The 20,166-nt window shown below is 43.5% G+C and overlaps 1 protein-coding gene across 11 annotated transcripts in view; it reads left to right on the top strand.

Moving 5' to 3' along the window:
- The window catches only part of SUSD1 (sushi domain containing 1), a 100,201-nt gene that overhangs the window by 25,023 nt on the left and 55,012 nt on the right, over positions 1-20,166 (top strand). For all 11 annotated transcript variants that reach the window (XR_013346238.1, XR_013346237.1, XR_013346236.1 and 8 more), the window contains 6 exons: positions 55-234; positions 2,789-2,968; positions 16,263-16,357; positions 18,045-18,231; positions 19,283-19,377; positions 19,589-19,775. Coding sequence is in view for 8 of the 11 variants with exons in the window: in XM_077817785.1 (XP_077673911.1) it covers positions 55-234; positions 2,789-2,968; positions 16,263-16,357; positions 18,045-18,231; positions 19,283-19,377; positions 19,589-19,775 (924 nt within the window). In the remaining 3 variants the exon portion in view is untranslated. The remainder of the gene's footprint in view (positions 1-54; positions 235-2,788; positions 2,969-16,262; positions 16,358-18,044; positions 18,232-19,282; positions 19,378-19,588; positions 19,776-20,166) is intronic.

Genomic DNA, 20,166 nt, shown 5'->3' with positions numbered 1-20,166 from the left:
TTAACACTGACTAGCAAACATTTTTTCATGAAAATTGTTTTTGATCTTTTTCAGTAACGGACTGTGGCAGACCTCCTTCAATCCCCAACACAGACATGATTTGGAACAACATTTCCCAGCTGGGGAGTTCAGTGCACTACCAATGTAAGAAGGGATTCCGCAGCATAAATGGGAGGAATACGTCACGTTGTATTTATAATGGATCCTGGGAAATTCCAGCTATAATATGTAAAGGTAGGAGTGTAATGAAAACCTCTGCCTTTTATTTGTAGATGTGTTTTAAATTCAGCTTCAAACTTTACTCCTGGGGGAATTCTTCACCACTATGCCTGCGCAGAATTTATGTACCCCGCAGATTTCTTTGCTTCCCTACAGAAAAATGACTTTCTGACCGGGAAGCAAAGGGAAGCCACAAGAGCGGTCATGTGACTTCCCCCCAGCAGTATATTTCAGGTGCCCAGGGCAGCCGACAGAGAAGTAACCCACACCTGGATCCCCTCTACACTTGGATCCTGCCTTGCTGAGCCTGCCTGCCCATACCTGGTGCATCTAGTATGGAATGGCATGGCTCTGGGGTGTTTTGGGGGCAGGCACGGTCCTTGTACTGTGTCAGGGTTGGGTTCAGCCTCACCACTGAATCCGTGCCTTGTGGTGCGGGGGGACGGGAGCTGCATAGTGATCTCCCTCCTCTGTGTAGCCAGTGGCCTGTGCTCCCCAATGCCATGCTGGAGCCTCCACATTTATTTGACCAATAAAATTTGCTGCAGAATTTAAAAATATTGTGCACTGAATTTTAATTTTTTTTTGGTGCAGAATGCCCTCAGGAGTAAAACTTGTGTCCTGAAACTAGGATAGGTAGAAGGCCAAAAAAAGCCTGTTTTAGTTTACTTTGTAGGTGTTAATCCACCACAGGTTGGAATGTCAGGCTTACATGATGCACACACGGCAGTTCTAAAAAATGTAAAGCACCAGGCTAACTTGCAGCAAGGTGTCTTGGCCACATTCTTCTTTTACCTTCGTGTTAGTTTCATTTTTCATTTTAAAAAGAAATTGGCAAAACCACCGAGTCTGCCCAATGAATTTATGACCTGCAAAATTTAATTTTAAAAACCAAGGAATTTTTTTTAGCATATAGAAGATCAGAAAGAAACCTTTTGAATGGGCCTGATCCTGCCACCTTTACTCCCAGAAGAATAAGGACAGTAGAATCACAACCTGTGTTGTACACTTGTAACTAAAAGCCACAACAGACTTCTAGACCCTTTGTGCCAGCCTGGAGGGATTTTCTCTATCAAAGAATTGCCTCAAAAAGAGATGCTTATAATCAGCATCATCATCTAGATTGAAAGACTACCTTTGTAGTAATATAAAGCAAGATTAACAGACGTTTTAGACTTCAGCTTTTGTATTGAACATCGCACTCTTTTGTGCCATTGGGAAAGAGGTGTCACAAAGCATCTCTAAGATTGTGCACCATTATTTGCTGTCTGTTGCAGATGACAATGTTCTTCTACCTTATAATGTCAGCATGGTTTCCCTAAAGACTGGAACTGCTACAGCTTCACAGGCCTCCATCCTGCAGAGAGGTACATACTTGCTTAATTTCACACGCTTTGGATAGTTGCACTGACGTCAGTACGACTACTCACGGTGTGTAAAGTTAATGAGGTGTATACATCTTTGCAGGATCAAGATCTTACCTGTGATCATCCACAGCGAAGGGACCTGAATCTGTAGTCCACCCTCAGGCAAGCTGGCCAGTGGGAGTTTTCAATGGGAGGCAAAAGGGCAGAATTTAACCCTAGTAGTTGTTCCAGAGAATTTAAAATAAAAAAGCCTTTCTCTGGAATGCACAAGGATAATTAGAATAATGGGGAATTTTTAAAGAAACAGCTCTGATAGCATTGGCTGAGCTAGAAAAAAAGAAACAATGCAAAGCTTAAAGATATTTCACTAACGCGTTTTAACACTCATTTGAGGTTACTGATGACTTTCAGAGGAAATGAAATGTCTGTTTCAGTAATGATGCCTTTCAGATGAATATGATCTTAAGGTTCCATGTAATTAATAATTCCCATTAAAATGAGGAAAAATCCATGCACAGCTACAAAATTTCTATTATTTCTTTCCATTTTCAACTGCCTTAAGGAGAAGTGGACTTCATGGAATGAATAACCTAATTAGAACTGAGAGGGAGGTTAAGAAATACCCTTTGAGACTGTGCTCTTTAATAAATAACCACTTTCCCCCATTTTTCTTGTTGCAATTGCAGTGACGCTCCCTTTATTTGCATTGTCAGTCTGTTGAAATCCCTGTTACCAAATTTTTTTAAATTGAATGAGAGAGGTAATTAAATACAAAAACTCTGTTAAAATAATTATAATTGACATTATTGGGAGCCATTGGTGCTGAGCATCTCTCAGGATTAGGCCAGAGCGATAAGCTTCTGCCGATAGCTGGCTTTACATTGACTCTAAAGGTGTGATCCTTTGGCCCGTCTCCTTTTTCACTGGGTGTAGTCATCCCATTCTGGTCCTTCTATCTACATGCACAAATCCACTGACAGAGAGCAGATGACAAATCAGCCATTTGCATGTGCATTATGTCACGCTACATATGCAAATATAGGCATACAGTTGCGCTTGGACCTTATGTCTCCTTTTTGAAGAGAGCATCACCCTTAATTAAATGTAAATTTGTCACAAGTTAGTGTAGAGTGACTTATTTGAAAATGTGTTCTTTCCCAAGGAATATGAATATGTTAACTTCCTGTTGTTTTTCATTGCAGAAGTAGACTGTGGCATTCCTCCACCAATACAACATGCTGAGCTAATGTCGAATCCCAGTTCGAGTCCTGGGAGTGTGGTGCAGTATTCATGTCAGAAGGGATTTGAATATGCTGGTGGAAACAATATTTCAGTTTGCACAGAAGAAGGTGTTTGGGTAAAAAGCACTTTAACGTGCACAGGTAGAGTGTGAGCTACTCTAAGAACCAAAACTTTATTTTTATTTAGTAGCAGAATAAGGAGAAGAAAGTATCAAACCTGAGCTTTATTCTGTGAAAATCTCTCTTCCACCCTTCATCAGATCTAAATTATTGTTTGTGGGCCCAGAATATGACACACAGTAGTTTGGAAAGACTTAGAAAGGTTTATTTTTAATAAGGTGGAAAAGAGTGAAATAACACCCTCACCAATCTGTTTCCTTCTTGTTGAGAGGGTTCCACAGATTCTTTTGTTGCACTCTAGCTGCTATAAGGTAGGACAGAAAGTGTATTGATCCATACTTGCATATCTCAGATGCATTACTTTAAACCATACAAGAAAATGGTACAGTATAATAATGCATGTCAAGTAGTGTTATTGACACTATGAAATGTATAAGCCCCTTTGTTTTCAGTTTAAACAGTTTTTACCAAAAAATTCCCGGGTTTTACAAAAAATATTATTGTTTTTTCTGATTTTCACTCTATTTTGGTATCATTCAAATATATAAAAATATAACTTGTTTTATTAGGAAAATACAATATGTTACATGAGATACATGTATGACAGTAATACATTAGTCTGTGTATACGCAAAGCTGCCTTTGAAGTAAGGCTGTGTATTAGTCTAGAAGACAGACACAATAAACAAACAGGTCCGCACACAAGCACTGAAGTGCGCGTGCATCTGAACGTACTGATGAATCTCACCCCCACCACATACACATTTCAAACTGTTAGCAGATAATGATTTAAAGATTTGACACACTCAAATAGAAAGAAAATGAAAATCTGCGTCAGAATACGTTTCAGAACACGAGGAAGTATTCGAAAGTTTTAAAAAAACATAAACAGGAGAAAAGGATGAAGTTGAGGGTATGCGCTGCAAATGGTGTGGCCCAATTATTAAATGTAAATATTTATAGGCTAATAGTTCTAAGTCTCCAACAGTAAACTGTTTGTTCAAATGAAAAGTATTATTTGGAGATTAAAGATCTATTGTTTTCTTAAACTCAGAGGTGGCGTTGTGTTTTGAGTTTGGTTTTAGTTCCGCAGCAAACCACATTGATGAACGGAATTCAGAGCATTAATTTACTGGATGCTTTTTTCTCCTATCTTTCTGTCCACCAAAATAAACCCCAATATTTAGCCAGAAAAATTATTAATAGTGTTTTGCACTGTTTTTGTTATTGTGGTAATAAACACTGATACATTCCCGGGAAAAATTACATCAAATAAAAACTGAAAACAAAGGGCCCTAAAAATGTATCTTTTGTGAAGGGTGGGGAAAGGACCCATTGGATATTTTAAACTAAAACTTAAAATGCTTTGTTTTTCTCTTTCATTGATTGATGACCAATATTTAAAAAGTAAAAGGGCAAGAAGGAACAGAGTAGAAAGCATTTTCATTCACAGTGTGTATGTGTGTTAGAAATGTACCACCATGTTTAAGTCACCCAGCATATTTTGTTTCCAGTCTCCCTGGACATCCTCTCCGGATGCACAGTCACCCTCTTCTTTGCATGGCTCCGACTTTCAGCTGGGCTTCACAGTGCTGCTTTCACCTTTTGCTTTTTTGGACAATCAAAAATGGGATATTTTTAACCCGCTGAATTTGTTACAAGCAGCCGAAGTTAAACGTCATCCCAGTTTGCAAGCGAAGTGAGAATGGAACTGCTCCGTTACTCCTTTTTAAAATTAGTATTTGTTTCCAATCTCTGTAAAAGGGTTTGTGGAGGGGTGTGCGTGCACACGCATTTTGTGGAGAGGAGAGGGTGTGTGTGCGTGTGTTGTGAAGAGGTGTCCCTTCTGTTCCTATTGTTCTTTTCCGGACTTGGGGAAGAATTGGGAGGGAGTGGTTGGAGGGAGGGGAGTCCTGCCCCCCTGCCCATGCACCCAGTGACTTACCATCAGCTGCTGAGTTCACTCATGATTAGGGCCCTGCCAAGTTCACAGTCTATTTTGGTCAATTTCACGGTCATAAGATTTTAAAAATCATAAATTTCATGATTTCAGCTATTTAAATCTAAAATTTCACGGTGTTGTAATTGTGGGGCTCCTGACCCAAAAAGGAGGTTATTGTAGGGGTGGGGGGTTGAGGTACTGCTACTCTTACTTCAGTGCTGCTGCCTTCAGAGCTGGGCAACTGGAGAGCGGCGGCTGCTGCCGGGATCCCAGCTCTGAAGGCAGAGCTGTCACCAGCAGCAGCGCAGAAGTAAGGGTGACATGGTATAGTGTTGACACCCTCACTTCTGCACTGCTGCTGGCGGGGTGCTGCCTTCAGAGCTGGGCGCCCGGCCAACAGCTGCTGCACTCCGTCAGCCCAGCTCTGAAGGCAGCACAGAAGTAAGGGTGGCAATACTGTGACCCCCCCGCCCCAAAATAACATTGTGACCCTCCTGCAACTCCCTTTTGGGTCAGGACCTCCAGTCTGAGAAATGCTGGTGTGCCCCATGAAATCTGTATAATATAGGGTAAAAAGCACAAAAAAGACCAGATTTCACAGTCCCTGATACATTTTTCATGGCCGTGAATTTGGTAGGGCCCTACTCATGATCTTGTTCTCAGAATCCCCCCTCCTGCCATTCTGTTTCATACCACTCCTTCGTTCCCTCCTGCTACCCCGGTCCCAGCCCCAGAGACTTTCCATTACATTGCTTCCTGTCACTTGCTCACCAGAGACCTGGTATGCTACCATATCCTTTCTGCAACCCTGGTCACAATACCAAGACACGCCCCCATAACGCCTTCTGGTCTGGCCGTCTCCCTTCACCCTGGTCCCAGAGAACTCCTGCATCTCTCTCCTAGATAGCTGTTATGAGTATCCAGAGACCATATTTGGCATCTGCTGGTACCAGTGTTCCCTCTAATTTTTTACATGCATGTGTATTTTGTTTATGTGCACCAATATGGAGGTGAGGGGATTGGAGTGTAGGAGGGGGCTCAGGGCTGGGACAGAGGGTTGGGGTGCGGGGGGGGTGATGGTTCTGGCTGGGGGTGAAGGCTCTGGGGTGGGACCGGTGATGACGGGTTTGGGGTGTGGGAGGGGGATCAGGGTTTGGGAAGAGGGTTAAAGTGTGTGGGGGTGAGTGGTCCAGCTGGGGGTGGGGGCTCTGGGGTGGGGTTGGGGATGAGGGGTTTGGGGTGCAGGCTGCCCCAGCATTGCTGTGGGGAGAGTGGATTCCCTCCAGCTCTCTCTCGCCGCAGCAGCTTGGGGGAGGGCCGCCTCTCCACAGCTGCGGCAGGGTGGGCTGTGCCGGGCCGAGGGAGGGGTGCCTCTGCCTGGCTGTGGCAGTTTGGGCTGGGCTGGGCCGTGGGAGGGACGCCTCTCCCTGCCTGTGTGGCCCTTGATACTGTGCTTTGCGGCGGTGCAGCTTAGGGGGGACTTAGACTGGTACTGATCATTACTATTTGATATTTGTATAAATCCAAAAATTATGGATTCCTCCCATCTTAATCAATTTACTTGTCTTTATCCAGAGAAAACAAAATCTAAGTGAAGTGTCCACTAAAAATAAGATCTTATCAGAATTTTAATAATAACGATGATTGATAGTTAGCCCTTACATAGGTGCTGTTCATCAGTAGGTCTCAAAACGCTAGACATTTCATTTGACAATGATTAATATTATATTACTTAGAAATTCATAAATTAAACAGTTGTATATAAAATGAGAAGTAATTGGTTGGCAGTAAAGCAAGCAACCTCTGAGACAGAATCTATGAAAATCTATGAATCCTTGGCTGCACTGTTACATTCATTGTTCCTGTACAGGGGAAAGTGTGCATGTGGGCTCCCAGAGCAGTGCATAAAAAAGCTGAGGTCCTGCTACTAGGAAGTAAATCTGACTAGTAACACAGAGGAGAAAATCGCCATATGCAAAGCGCTGCGGAGCGCAGACAGTGAACTGAAAAACTAGAGGAAATACAGTTTGTTCTTTGCTCTTGTGATTTTTAGAGCTCTAGGATGTTGATGGTAATAATAGTGATGTGAGTTTTGAGCTGACTGTCCTTTTAATGGTCTCTTTTAAGGTGCACCTCAGATTGTTTCACTGCAACTTTGTGACAAAACTTTTCAAAATAGTGGCATAGTCTCGTGGGACAGTAAGCGGGGCACAGGCCCTTTGTGTCTGGAATGTTGAAAGAAAGGATGGCCCAGTGGTTAGGGTGTTAGCCTGGAACTTTAGAGACCTGAGGTCAGTTCCTTGCTTGGCCAGAGACTCCCTTTGTGATCTTGGACATATTACTTAGCCTCTCTGTGCCTCAGTTTCCAATCTATAAAATGGGATCATAGCACTTCCTTACCTTACGGGGAAGCAGTGATGATGAATACACTAAAGCTTATGAGAAGCTCAGATATTACAGGAATGGGAGTAAAACAGATACACGAGAGATAAATATATATTGGTATATCAACCATAGACTCCTGCCTCAGGTCTGTTGTGCAAGGCACTGCACAAACACAGAGATGAAATTGGGCCTTGCCACAGAGAACTTGCAATCTAAGCCAACATACAAAGGGAGGAGTAGAAGGGCATATTTCTCAGAATATAGGGATTATTATGAACAAATATATTTTTTCTTTTTTAAAATGTTTTATTACATAAATAAATATGAGCTGCAACCAAATGCCACATCATAATGCCATTTCTTGTAGGCATTGAAACAAAAATTTGTTTTGAAGGATTTGCAGGAGAGAATGTAGTTGTCTGATGGATCCTTTCAGGGAAAAATACTTCATGCTATCTGTATTGTACGTAGGATAAAACACTGTGCTGGAAGGGAACGGACACATTGCCACGGGGAAAAAACGCTCGTATCCACGTAGAGGGCAGAAAGCATGATCAGATTTGAGGAAGTTTAGAAAAGTTACGAAGTAAGAAAAGGGAAAAGGATATAAAAGGAAAAGATTCATATAAAAATCAATCCTAGACATAATTCCTTCTAGTCTATTCAGTGGCAAAAAAGGGGGAGAAAGGGAAAAACAAATGTTTGAAATTTCAAAAATGTTTTAGTTTTTGAAAACTAAAACAAAAATTTCAAAGTGAACAGAAATTTTTGTTTTGTTATGAAATTTCACAATGTGAAGTTGAAACATGTTGACAAAAATCACGTTTCCCTGTGAACATTTTTACTAAACCCTCTTTTTTAATGGGAAAACTTTAACCGGCGTTATCAATAGTGAGAATTCAAACAGAGAGACAAAGCATTTCATTTGTACGGGTTGTTTCTTAAATAAAAACATTTGTCCCTGCCAGAGCAAGGGGCTGCTATGATTTGACAAAAGCGCGTTGTCCTGTTGGTGTGGCCATGCCTGTGTATCACCTTTGAGTCCTCCATTTTGGAATCTGTCAAACATAATCAGCATTTTACCTTGGATTTTCCCTTCCAACAGAGACAGCTTCACTAACTGTGTCACTTCCCGCAATAGGACACCATCAGAATCTTCTTTGATCCCTGAACCAGGCTTTCCTTCCCTCACAGTTTCCTCCTGTGTACCCACTTTTGATGGCCTCACATGCTCCCTGGTAGCCAGGCAAAGTCTTTGTTCCTAGCTGTAAGCCTACACCCTCTTAAACTGCAGGTAGGTGTTCTCTCCCCCGGCCTCCCCGCTGCACCCTAACAGCCCAGCTACTCTCACCATTCTCACCTGCGGGTTTGCCTGACTGCTGGAACCCTTAAATATCTGCTATGTCTATTCCTGGTCACAGGGTGAATTACATTTTAAAGACTGAGTAAAATATCACTAATTGTATGTTTGCCTCTATCATTATAGCAAAGGGCTGGTGTGTAAATGTGGTCTATTTTCATGACAATTTCGCAAGGCTGTTGTCAGCGGTTTCTAACCCACAACGAAGGGGTTAGTTTTCCATATTCCTATTCAGATGCTTCTGTGAGCCTCTTGCTGCACACCGAATTTTTAGTCCCAGCTGTGTATAAATAATTCATCCTCATCAGTACGGAATCTAATTAGAAAAGGTGTCGCTCAGACCTGAGGGCACTGATTCGACACCCCCAGCTTTCTGGGAGTCCGACCCCCGTCAAACACTTAGAATAATAATGGTGAGAGATTAAAAGGATCTGATTGGTCCAAGTTCTCATAAAGGGCTAATGTGAAACATTAAATCCAGACAGTTGATAATCTGATAACTCCTTTAGTTGCCTGGAAAATCACAGGTGGAATCTGCGTTTATAGGAGCCATTGTTTCTTAGATCAAAGAGGTAGGATCCAGCTATAACAAAAAACAAAACAGTCTTATCTTTTTGTTCAGCAGGCTACTTTAGCTTTTTATGTTTGAAACCAAGTTAATAATTACAGAATTTCTGATTGCAGATATCAATTCTTAATTCAGAAATCTCTTTCAGGTGGAGGGAGGCCAGGCATGGTAGGCCATGCAGTTCCAGCCCACCTAATCCAGTCCATTCTGACGCCATTACTTTTTGTATAATTAATATATCTTTCCATTGTGAACATGATCACAATTGCATCTCCTACTCCTGTTTTTGGTCACTTTGCTCCAACCTATGAATTACTTTGCCCCTGTTGTATCCTGGTAACGTTTTTAGACTGAAGGAAGTAGTAAATCATTAGCTCTCCCTCTGTTCCTTCCTACATGACTGCCTATAACTTTGCAATTTGTCTGTGAGCTATCTGCACATTTAGTTTGTGGAGGGAGAAGTTAAGCTGAATTGTGGAAGTCCCCTTGCAGCTTCATAGTTAGGGTTCTGTTGAAACTTTATAAGCAATAATTAATTAAACATGAAAATGCTCATAAACACTTCCCATAATATACTATAAAAAGTTATGGAGAATATATAGGCTGTATCCTTGTCAAATAAATACTGTCCATAAACACCGCCCGCTCCATAAAAGAGGAGAGAACTAAGGAGAAGAAAGTGTCTAGGTTCTATGGTAATAGGTGCATTAGAAAATCTTGGATAGATGCTATCACTGAAACACTGTTTTCTATAATTCTGATTATCTTCCCTGAACGTGTGTTCTACAAGGTAGTAGCAGATAGCATCTGTTGTGTATCATTTGCATATGTTGCTGCAATGAAAAAAGCAAAAGAGAAGAAAAGGAGAAGAAAGTATTTGTTTTTCCTCTCTGTCCTAAATCCTGTGAATGTGTGGAAGTGGCTGAGGGAAAGCTGTCTTTATGTGTGAATTGAGTGTATGGATGTTCTTTTAGCTATTTTTTAGAAGGGAATGTAATGGAAGTGGAGTTTGTTTTGTGCAGGTGTTTCTGACTGCAATGGGCTACAGAATCTTTTACCGCTAAGCCACAGATTCTGATCTGGCTCAGGTCAGTCATGGCCCTAAGTCGCTACCATCTGAGGGCTGGTTGGTGACACACATGAAAGGAGCTGGTGGTCTTAGGTATGTTCCTGGTAGACTATTCTCTGCATCACAAAACCATCAGTCACTACGAATGGCACCAGTTGGCAGTGTCATTGATGGTCTTAGCAGGCAGAGAACTCAAGGATTGCATTGATCAGGGAAACTGAACTACCCTCAGCTATAAAAGTGGTCCCCTTAGAGCAGTGGTTCTCAAACTTCATTGCACCATGACCCCCTTCTGACAACAAAAATTACTACACAACTCCAGGAGGGGGGACTGAAGACTGAGCCCCCCTGAGCCCTGCCACCCCAGGCTGTGGGGCCAGAGCCATGGGTGGTACGGTTTGGGCATGGGCTTCAGACTTGCTGGGGCCCAGAGCTAACACCAGCCCTGGTGGGGTTGCAACCCACTTTGGGGTCCCGACGCACCGTTTGAGAACCCCTGTCTTGGAGCATGGCAGCTGAGGTGGTTACACTGGCACTATACTTGCCCTGTAGGTGCGGGCAGTGTTTGAGTTGAAAGTAGGCGAGTGGAGAGAATGCTGATGTGCCCAGGGTGGACGTTTATCTGTCTGAAGACTCAGCCTTTCCACTGCGTTCAGGGGTGCTGGAACAGTTCGTATAGTGGGGGTGCTGAGAGCCATTGAACCAAACTGTAAACCCTGTGTATGATGGAAACCACTTCAAGCCAGAGGATGCGGCCATGGGTGGCAGGTATAATAGGCCAGAGGAGGCTCAGCGGGGTTTGGGTCCAGTTGTGGGGTTTGGCGGCGAAGTTTTTGCTTTATTATGCCCCATGCAAGTTCCGGGATGGCTGAGTAGCACATGCCGCCTCCTCAGCCACCCCAGAACCTGCCTGGGGCATATCAAAACGTCTTCTACAGATGCTTTTCCCCTGGGCAGTGGGTGGGTTGGGTCCAGGGAGGGGAGGCATGGCACGGCTGCAGCCAGCCCCGGGCTTCTCCGGGCAGGGGCGGCTCGGGCTTCGGCTGGTCCAGCCTGGGGCTCCTCTGGGCGGCGGGGGCAGGAGGCTTGGGGTCTGGCCGTGGGAGGGGAGGCAGGCGGTCTCATGGCTCCAGCCATGAGGAGGGCATGGGTGAAAGGGGCGGAGCTGGAAGCTCCACCCACCGCCCATGGGTGTGGCAGCACTCCTAGTTCCAGCACCTATGCCTGGGTTGACCATATTCGGTATGAAAGTTCCTCCCTGTGCGCTGGTTTAAAGTGAGCTCTCTGCTTTCTGCCAGAGAATTTAATAAGTGCTGGAAAATGAATAGATAAGATCCTAGCCTTAGAGTCATTTCCTTCTTTGTTTCTCTTGTTCTCACCCCATTTCTTTTCTTCCAGCTCCCAATTTCATCTTCAGGTCATTTTTCTCTTTCCTTTTGTTTTTCTCCCTCTTATCTCTTCCCACCAGCTCCCTTCCCTGACTTTTACCAGCCTTTGTGACACTTCCCCTCTTTTCCCTCTTCCTGCATTCTCTCATGACCGCTGACTCCTCCAGCACTTCCCTCCATGCCCTTGCCCTGGTCCCCATCCCTTTACCTCCTGTTTTCCGAAATCTTCCACTTGAGGTGGATGTTGGGCTGGATGCAGTAGATATTAAGAGGTTTACAGTACCAGCTTTGCTTTTGAACTTGAATTTTATGGAACAACAGTGTCATCCAGTGGCCTTCTACATTAAGGACAAGTTCAAGTTCCTTTTCTTAAACTAAAGGAAATAATTCCTTTCAACTTCTCCTATTTCATATGGGAGTCTTGAGTTGAAGTGGATATTAAGCATGTTCAGTCCTTACTTACATGCTACAGCCTGCTATGTTTATTAATCACAGTACATACCTAGTGTACATTAGACAAGAGAGTAGATGCCTTCGTATCGCATGGTACTGGATAGTATATTTCTTACACTGATTAAACATCAGTTCTTGTATAGTTGCACAGAAACAAGATGGCCATTAAGAGAGCACCTGCAGTATACAAGAGAAAGAGATGAAAAATACTGTCTTTTGAAAGCCTATACAATTTGGTTATTTATTGCTGAATTAGAATAGGGGTTGGATTTTCTATGGCTTGTTATGATCTTTTGGATAAAATTATACTTGAATACAGCTGCATAAAAAGGTTTCCTGCCTAATGTTTGGTTAGTTTTTCAGAGAATTTCAGTCACCTTATCTAAAAAAGACATCACAAATAGAAAACGCTCAATAAAGGGAAATGACCGTGGCTAATGGGTTGGGTGTTTTCAGAGCAGACAAAAGCAGTAACTTCTATACAAGGAGAGATTTTAAAAGAAGGGATTATTTAATCTGAAAAGAAGAAATGGATGAGGAGATTTAGTAGAGGAATATAAAAATAACAAATTGGTATAATAAAAGCTATTCAGACACTTGTGTTTAAGCTCTTGCATAAGAGAGAAACAAGGGGATGTACAAAATTATAAAAGAATGTATTGAGGGGACTGCACGGCTCAGGGAACTACTTCGTCAAAACAAAAACCAGGTATGGACTTAGGATCTCAGTACCCGTCTATCTGAACCTCTAAATCTGGGGCTAGGAGTTGGGCAACGGACGTTCAGATAAGTGGGTCCAATTCTGGACCATCTGTAGTAATGAGATGCAGAACCTTTCAGCTCTAAATCACTGGTTTGAGCCTGGCTGAGGTTGGTAGTGACCAAGATTTGCTGCTTGGATTGATATCCTCCTTGCAATGCATGGAATGACAAATTTGTCTCCAATTTAGCAAAGAGGCCAAAGCTTGAATAGGCATGGAGACTAAATTGCTGTTCCATCTTAGCCCTGGTCTACACTACAGGGTTAGGTCAAATTTAGCCACGTTAGGTAGATTTAAAAATGACTGCGTCCACTGAACCAACCCCATTCTGTCGACTTAAAGGGCTCTTAAAATTGACTTCTGTACTCCTGCCCAACGAGCGGAATAGCACTAAAATTGACCTTGCTGGGTCGAATCTGGGGTAGTGTGGATGCAAATCGACGGTATTGGCCTGCGGAAGCTATCCCAGAGTGCTCCATTGTGACTGCTCTGGACAGCACTTTGAACTCCGATGCACTAGCCAGGTACACAGGAAAAGCCCCGGGAACTTTCGTATTTAATTTCCTGTTTGGTCAGCGTGGCAAACTCAGCAGCACAGGTGGACCATGCAGTCCCCCCAGAATCGTAGCGCGTAGAATGTTTCTGCGCTCCCCCTATCATCTCCGTCCCTGAGGTTATCGCAGATTAGAAGGCGAAAAAAACGCACTCGCGATGACATGTTTTCTGAGCTCATGCAGTCCTCTCGCACTGATATGGCACAGCTTAATGCATGGAGGCATTCAGTGGCAGAGGCCAGGAAATAATTAAGTGAGCACGAAGAGCAGAGGCAGGACGTGATGCTGAGGCTAATGGGTAGCAAACGGACATGATGAAGTGTCTGTTGGGGGAGCAAATGGACATGATGAAGGGTCTGTTGGAGCTGCAGGAAAGCCAACAAGAGCACAGACCCCTGTATAACTGCCAACCCTCCTCCCCATGTTCCATAGCCTCCTCACCCAGACGCCCAAGAACGCGGCGGGGGGGAGGCTCCGGGCACCCAGCCACTCCACTCCAGAGGATGGCCCCAAGCAGCAGAAGGCTGTCACTCGAACAGTTTGATTTTTAGTATGGCTACAATAAGCAATGTGGCCTTGTCCTTCCCTCCTCCCCCACCCCACCGGGGCTACCTTGTCAGTTATCTCATTTTTTTTAATTAATAAAGAAAGAATGCATGGGTTCAAAACAATAGTTACTTTATTTCGAAGGGGGGAGGGTGGTTGACTTACAGGGAATTAAAATCAACAAAGGGGGCGGGTTTGCATCAAGGAGAAATACAAACAACTGTCACACCGAAGCCTGGCCAGTCATGAAACTGGTTTTCAAAGTCTCTCTGATGCGCAGCGCGCCTTGCTGTGCTCTTCTAATTGCCCTGGTGTCTGGCTGCTCAAAATCGGATGCCAGGCAATTTGCCTCAACCTCCCACCATAAACGTTCTTCCCCTTACTCTCACAGATATTATGGAGCACACAGCAAGCAGCAATAACAATGGGAATGTTGGTTGCACTGAGGTCTGACTAACAGCGCCAGCGCGCTTTTAAATGTCCAAATGCACATTCTACCACCATTCTGCACTTGCTCAGCTTATAGTTGTACTGCTCCTTACTAAAGTCCAGGCTTCATGAGCCATGGGAGCAAGGGGTAGGCGCGATCGCGCGGTGCTGCTGGCTGGGAGAGCAGCCTGAGGCAGAAGCCTCCAGCTCACAGGAGAGCAGAGTTGCAGCAGAAGCAGTGGAGCCGTATACCATGCCCTGGAAGTTGCTAGGAGCTGGGCAGAGAAGATGGCCAAGCTACATGTCCGACGAGGATGGCTACCAGTCCTATTGCACTGTCTGCTGCAACAGCAGTGGTGACGGTGAGCTGAGCGGGCTCCATGCTTGCCATGGTATGGCGTCTGCATGGGTAACCCAGGAAAAAAGGCACGAAATGATTGTTTGCCGTTGCTTTCATGGAGGGAGGGGTGACTGATGACATGTACCCAAAACCACCCGTGACAAGGTTTTTTCCCCATCAGGCATTGGGAGCTTAACTCAGAATTCCAATGGGCAGCGGAGACTGCGGGAACTGTGGGATAGCTACCCACAGTGCACCGCTCCGTAAGTCGATGCTAGCCACAGTAGTGAGAATGCATGCCACTGACTTAATGCTCTTAGTGTGGACATACGCAATCAACTGTATAAAATCAAATTCTAAAAATCGACTTCTATAAAATTGAACTAATTTTGTAGTGTAGACATACCCTTAGTTATAGAGTTATTGGGGGGAAGAGTATACTGGTGGGGAAACTTGCATTACTGCTGCTCATGCTGTCCTATGCTCAGGCCAGTCTGTGGCTTAAAGAGAGGACTACTATTTCCTGGGCTGTCATCCCAGCATCTTTAAAATACAGGGAATTTCATTTTTTTAAATAGAATAATTAATTATTCTTTGTGAAATGGCAGCAAACAATTAAAAGGAATAACTAACCTGTGGAACTCAATGCTGGATGATCTAAGCGAAGTGTGGCTCAATGATAACATAACATAAGAATGACCATACTGGGTCAGACCAGTGGTCTGTCTAGCTCAGTATCCTATCTTCCGACAAAAAGAAAAGGAGGACTTGTGGCACCTTAGAGACTAACAGATTTATTTGTTAGTCTCTAAGGTGCCACAAGTCCTCCTTTTCTTTTTGTGGATACAGACTAACACGGCTGCTACTCTGAAACCTGTCTTCCGACAGTGGCTGATTCCAGATGTTTCAGAGGGAATGAACAAAACAGGGCAATTTGAGTGATCCAGTCCCCGTAATCCAGTCCCAGCATCTGGCAGTCAGAGGCTTAGGGACATTCAGTGCATGGGGTTGTTTTCCTGACTATCTTGACTAATAGCCATTGATGGACCTAGCCTCCATGAACTTTTTTTTTTTTTTAAACCTAGTTCTAGTTTTGGCCTTCACAGCATCCCCATGCAAAGATCTAATCTGAATTTAAGGGAGGAAAAAGGTCCCATCCTAAACTCTCAGTTTCAGGGCTATGCATCACTAGGGATGAGAGAACATATTACCCCTAAATACATGTCTTGCTTAATGTAAATTGCATTAATGGTGCTTTTTATACCTTGGTTCTCTATGTAGATTATTATAGACTGATTTCACTTATCTTTTTCTAACCTGCCTTTTTTCCCTGTGATGATGAGATTTTCTTTACCCAAATGCTTGTATTTCTGAGCTAGTTTCCCATGTCCTCAGTACACACCACTGGTAATTAATGTGGTGAGGTTCCAGATGTAGTGTATATTAACTTTGGTTATTTGTTATTTCTGTATCTTTTCAGTTTATCTAGCATGACTTTCATTTTCCCTCTTCCCCCTACAGTGAAGGCAGCCATTGGGAATGTGTCTATATTTAATCAAACCTGTGTGAAGTGGAGAAGGAGCACTAGAGAAACCAACTTGAAGATGGTGTATTTGGTAAGCAAGACAGGATGATCGGGGTTTCTCCATTACAGGACTATCCCTTGGTACATTGGCAGTTTGGCTGAAAATGGTATTTTCCACACTGCATTCTGTTGACTTCCTCCCACGTAGTCCCCAGTTTGCGCTATTTCCTCCTTCCAAAAAGTGTCCTTTTTGTGCTCATTTGAGTGCAGTGATGAAAGGAGATCAGATGGGCGGAAACTCCACAGGCAGAGAACAAGTGGCTCCAATGTTAGAGGGCCCCTTGAAAGTGTGGCCTTCAAAGTCCGTAATTATTTGATGGGAGTTCTGGCAGTAATTATTTGGTGAAGTCACTGAAACGTTTGCAGCAGGAGGACTCCTGTGAAGCAGAAGCCAATGAATTAATATGGCAACAAACATAGTGTAATGGACCCCAACATAGGGAGTCATTTTGAGTGCTGCGACACCCAGTCCCTGAGGTGTTTGGTAGTGTTCTGAGTATACCACATACTCAGTGCAAGAGCCATAGGTGCGCCAAGTGCTTCAGGTATTAGCCTTTGGTGGGTTTCAGTAAACACTTGCAGACTTTATTTTTTGCCTTATATGTGCTTTTTATTATTATTATTATTATTATTTTTTGCCATAGATAACAGTGCAGTTACTCCTGGCTTTAAGATACATTTGTCATTTTTTATTTGTAACACACAACAGGTCCCAGTCAAGCCCCTAAGGGCAGTGCAGTACAGGAGCATCAAGTTGGTGCTCCTCAAGCCTAGTTCAGGAAATCTCCCCCCAGGTCGCCCCTCTGCCAGAGATAATCATGCACTAGCCTGCATATCCCCCCCAGCCAGAGTTCAGTCCTTTTATCCAGCTCCTGTAATCTTGCTCAGGTCCATCCCCACAGCCCACTCCTGGTTATCCACCATCCACTGCTACCACTGGTGGCCCCCTTACCAGTGATAGGCTGCTTCTGAGATCAGCTGTCAACCCGCCAGTCCCTAAACTGCTTGGCCTTCTCTCCACGGTCAGCTCCAGGCTGTTGCCTCTAGCTCTTGCTCCCAGATGGACTCCGGCTCCCTTTCTCCAGAGTCCTGCTGGCTGAATGTTGCCTTGCGTGTCCACGCAGTGTCTGGTAACAGGCCAGCAGGTTCATGTCAGTGTGAAAATGATAGAGAATAGAGCAACAACTTAATGAAAAAAGAAAAGGAGTACTTGTGGCACCTTAGAGACTAACCAATTTATTTGCGCATGAGCTTTCGTGAGCTACAGCTCACGAAAGCTCATGCTCAGATAAATTGGTTAGTCTCTAAGGTGCCACAAGTACTCCTTTTCTTTTTGCGAATACAGACTAACACGGCTGTTACTCTGAAACTTAATGAAAATAGCAGAGAATCTGTTAACAGGGTTGCACAATGGTTAATGCAACAGAATATAAGGAACAAATGGATTAACATAGTAAAAAAGCAATCAATACGCCAAGACGAATATAGTTGCAAATACAGAATCGAACCCATGAGTAGAGTAGGGGCTTGTTGGTGGAGTAGAGATTTGCATTGCGTAGGGTAAGGTGATAGGATGGCGAGAGATGATAAAATGAGAGAATATGCTGGTGGTTGCATGGCGTTACAGAAAACACACATGCTGATTGCAATACTCTCATTCATAAAATACACAGCAAGTGCTATAGAACTGAAATTTTGGCTTTCTTTTCCTTCAAAAGTTTCACATACAAGGGCGAAGATGGCATCAGGAGGCATTTTTTCATGAAGCAGTGTTTAACTTCACAGCAGAGGAAGAGACTCCAGAGCTGTGTCTAGACCTACAGGCAGGCATGAACTACACCGTGAACATCACTGTAGTGTCTCCTGAGCCCTCAAGACCAGTCACTGTAACAATCAAGACAGTTGGTTAGTGGCATGTTGCTTGATATACCTAGCTGTTAGCGTTAAGGGAAGGCAGCTCAAAGTAAATATGCTCATGTGGCTGATTCATTCTGGCTGTAGTCAAGTGGGTGAGGGATTGCCAATGTGGGGAGTAACGCATTTACTGGATTCAAAGCTCTAGAGGAATCTAGATGACATGGTTGCTGGAGAGAAGGACCATAAAGTATGGTCAGGCCAAGTAGGCCTTGAAAGGAAGGACCATGAGATATGGTCAGGCCAGTTAGTTGCTGGAGGGAAGCTGTGTGGGAGGGACCAAGAGGTATAAGGTCAGAACTTCAGTTTTCCACTGTTGGGCATCATCCGAGGTGTACAGAAATACATTGTCTGTGGTGTGTTTTATTGCTTAAATGAAACTTGCCGTGTTTTTGTATTGGTAACTGCACATTGAATGCAAATACGAATGCAGAAGATGATACTACTGGAAAATATTTTCTGGTATAAACATATATTTTTAAAAAGATTTTAAAAAACAAGATAAAATGCAATTCATTTAAGGGAAAAAAAATAACTTAGAATAGCAAGGTGTAGTTTGGGTGCAGCATTGTTCTCTCTGTGTGTGCTTGGCTCTCCTGTTCTTAATAGTGAGACATAAGTGCATAAAACCAGAGCAGAATATCAGAGTTGAAATCCACCATACAGGTCTGAGGGGAACATTTACAGACTATAGAGGCAAGGTGACCCACTGGAGAGAGCACAGGTCTGGGACCCAGCCCTGCCATTGACCTGCTGTGTGACCTTGTTACTTTGCTGCTTAGAGCCTCACTTTCCCCTCCGGCCCTTCATCTGTCTTGTCTGTTTGGATTGTCATCTCTTCAGTGCAGGAGCGCCCTTGTATAGTGTGTTCGTTAGTACCATGCATAGCACAGAGGAGCTTCTAACTGCTACTGCAAATAATCAATTATAAACAACAAGAACATCAGTTTAGCTTTTAAATGCAATAAGGAGGAATTGTACCTCAGTGTAGGGGCAATGTTTTTTGAGAGCCTCTGACTTTTTCTTTTCTTCTGTTCTGTAGAAGAGGAAGGATTCGGCAATGTTTCAGTATTTAATGATACCTGTTTGAAATGGAGGAGACGTTCTGGAAGAATTGGGGTGAAGGAAACCTACCTTGTGAGTGAGACATGTAATTTTTATTAATAGCTGGAAAGAAAAATAAGGTTTGGGCTGAAAGATTTTAGTGGAAGTTTTAATCATCCTAAAAAAAAAAAAAAATTGCTGTGAAAAAAGTTAGTAATTTGACCTGATTTTTAAACAGCTGTGTGAAGCTCTGAGGTTTTCTGAAGATCTTATTGAAAGTTTGCTTGGTTTATTTCTGTGACAGTTTCACATACAGGAACAACGGGGACACTTCTTGAAGTCCTCCCATGAAATGATGATTAACTTCACCACAGAGGAAGAGAACCCAGAGGTGTGCCTGTCTCTGCACCTGGGTGTAAACTACACTCTGACTGTCACTGAGGCATCTACCACGCTTGTGTTACAAACCCCCATAATGCTCCCAGCAACTGGTAAGTGCTGTTCTCCCGAACGTTGTCTCACTGTTTCCTTGTACTCTTCCGTCTGTCGGGTATGCATCAGGTGTTTCTTGTCTTTTACTTGAATTGTAAACTCTTCGGGGGCAGAGACTGACTTTTGTTCTGTGTTTGTGCAGCACCGATCACAATGGAGTCCTGGTCCTGGGGCTCCTAGGTGCCGTAATCATACAAATAAATTATAATAATAAGCGTAGTAGGTTAAGTTTCTAGAGCAGTGACTGTGTATAATAACAGGCTTACTTGGCTTGAATTCTGACTGTTCCAATGAGAGACATTTGAGGCTTGAAGAAGACATGTAGAGGAGCAAGTCTACGAGGCAATCAGTCTTAAATATTCACATTAAGGGAGTAAGTTCCTCTCTTAT

This window comes from Eretmochelys imbricata, chromosome 5 (genome assembly GCF_965152235.1).
Source record: "Eretmochelys imbricata isolate rEreImb1 chromosome 5, rEreImb1.hap1, whole genome shotgun sequence".
Lineage (NCBI taxonomy): Eukaryota > Metazoa > Chordata > Testudines > Cheloniidae > Eretmochelys > Eretmochelys imbricata.
The sequence above is the reverse complement of the archived record's forward strand: the minus strand, read 5'-3'. Positions and strand labels throughout refer to the sequence as shown.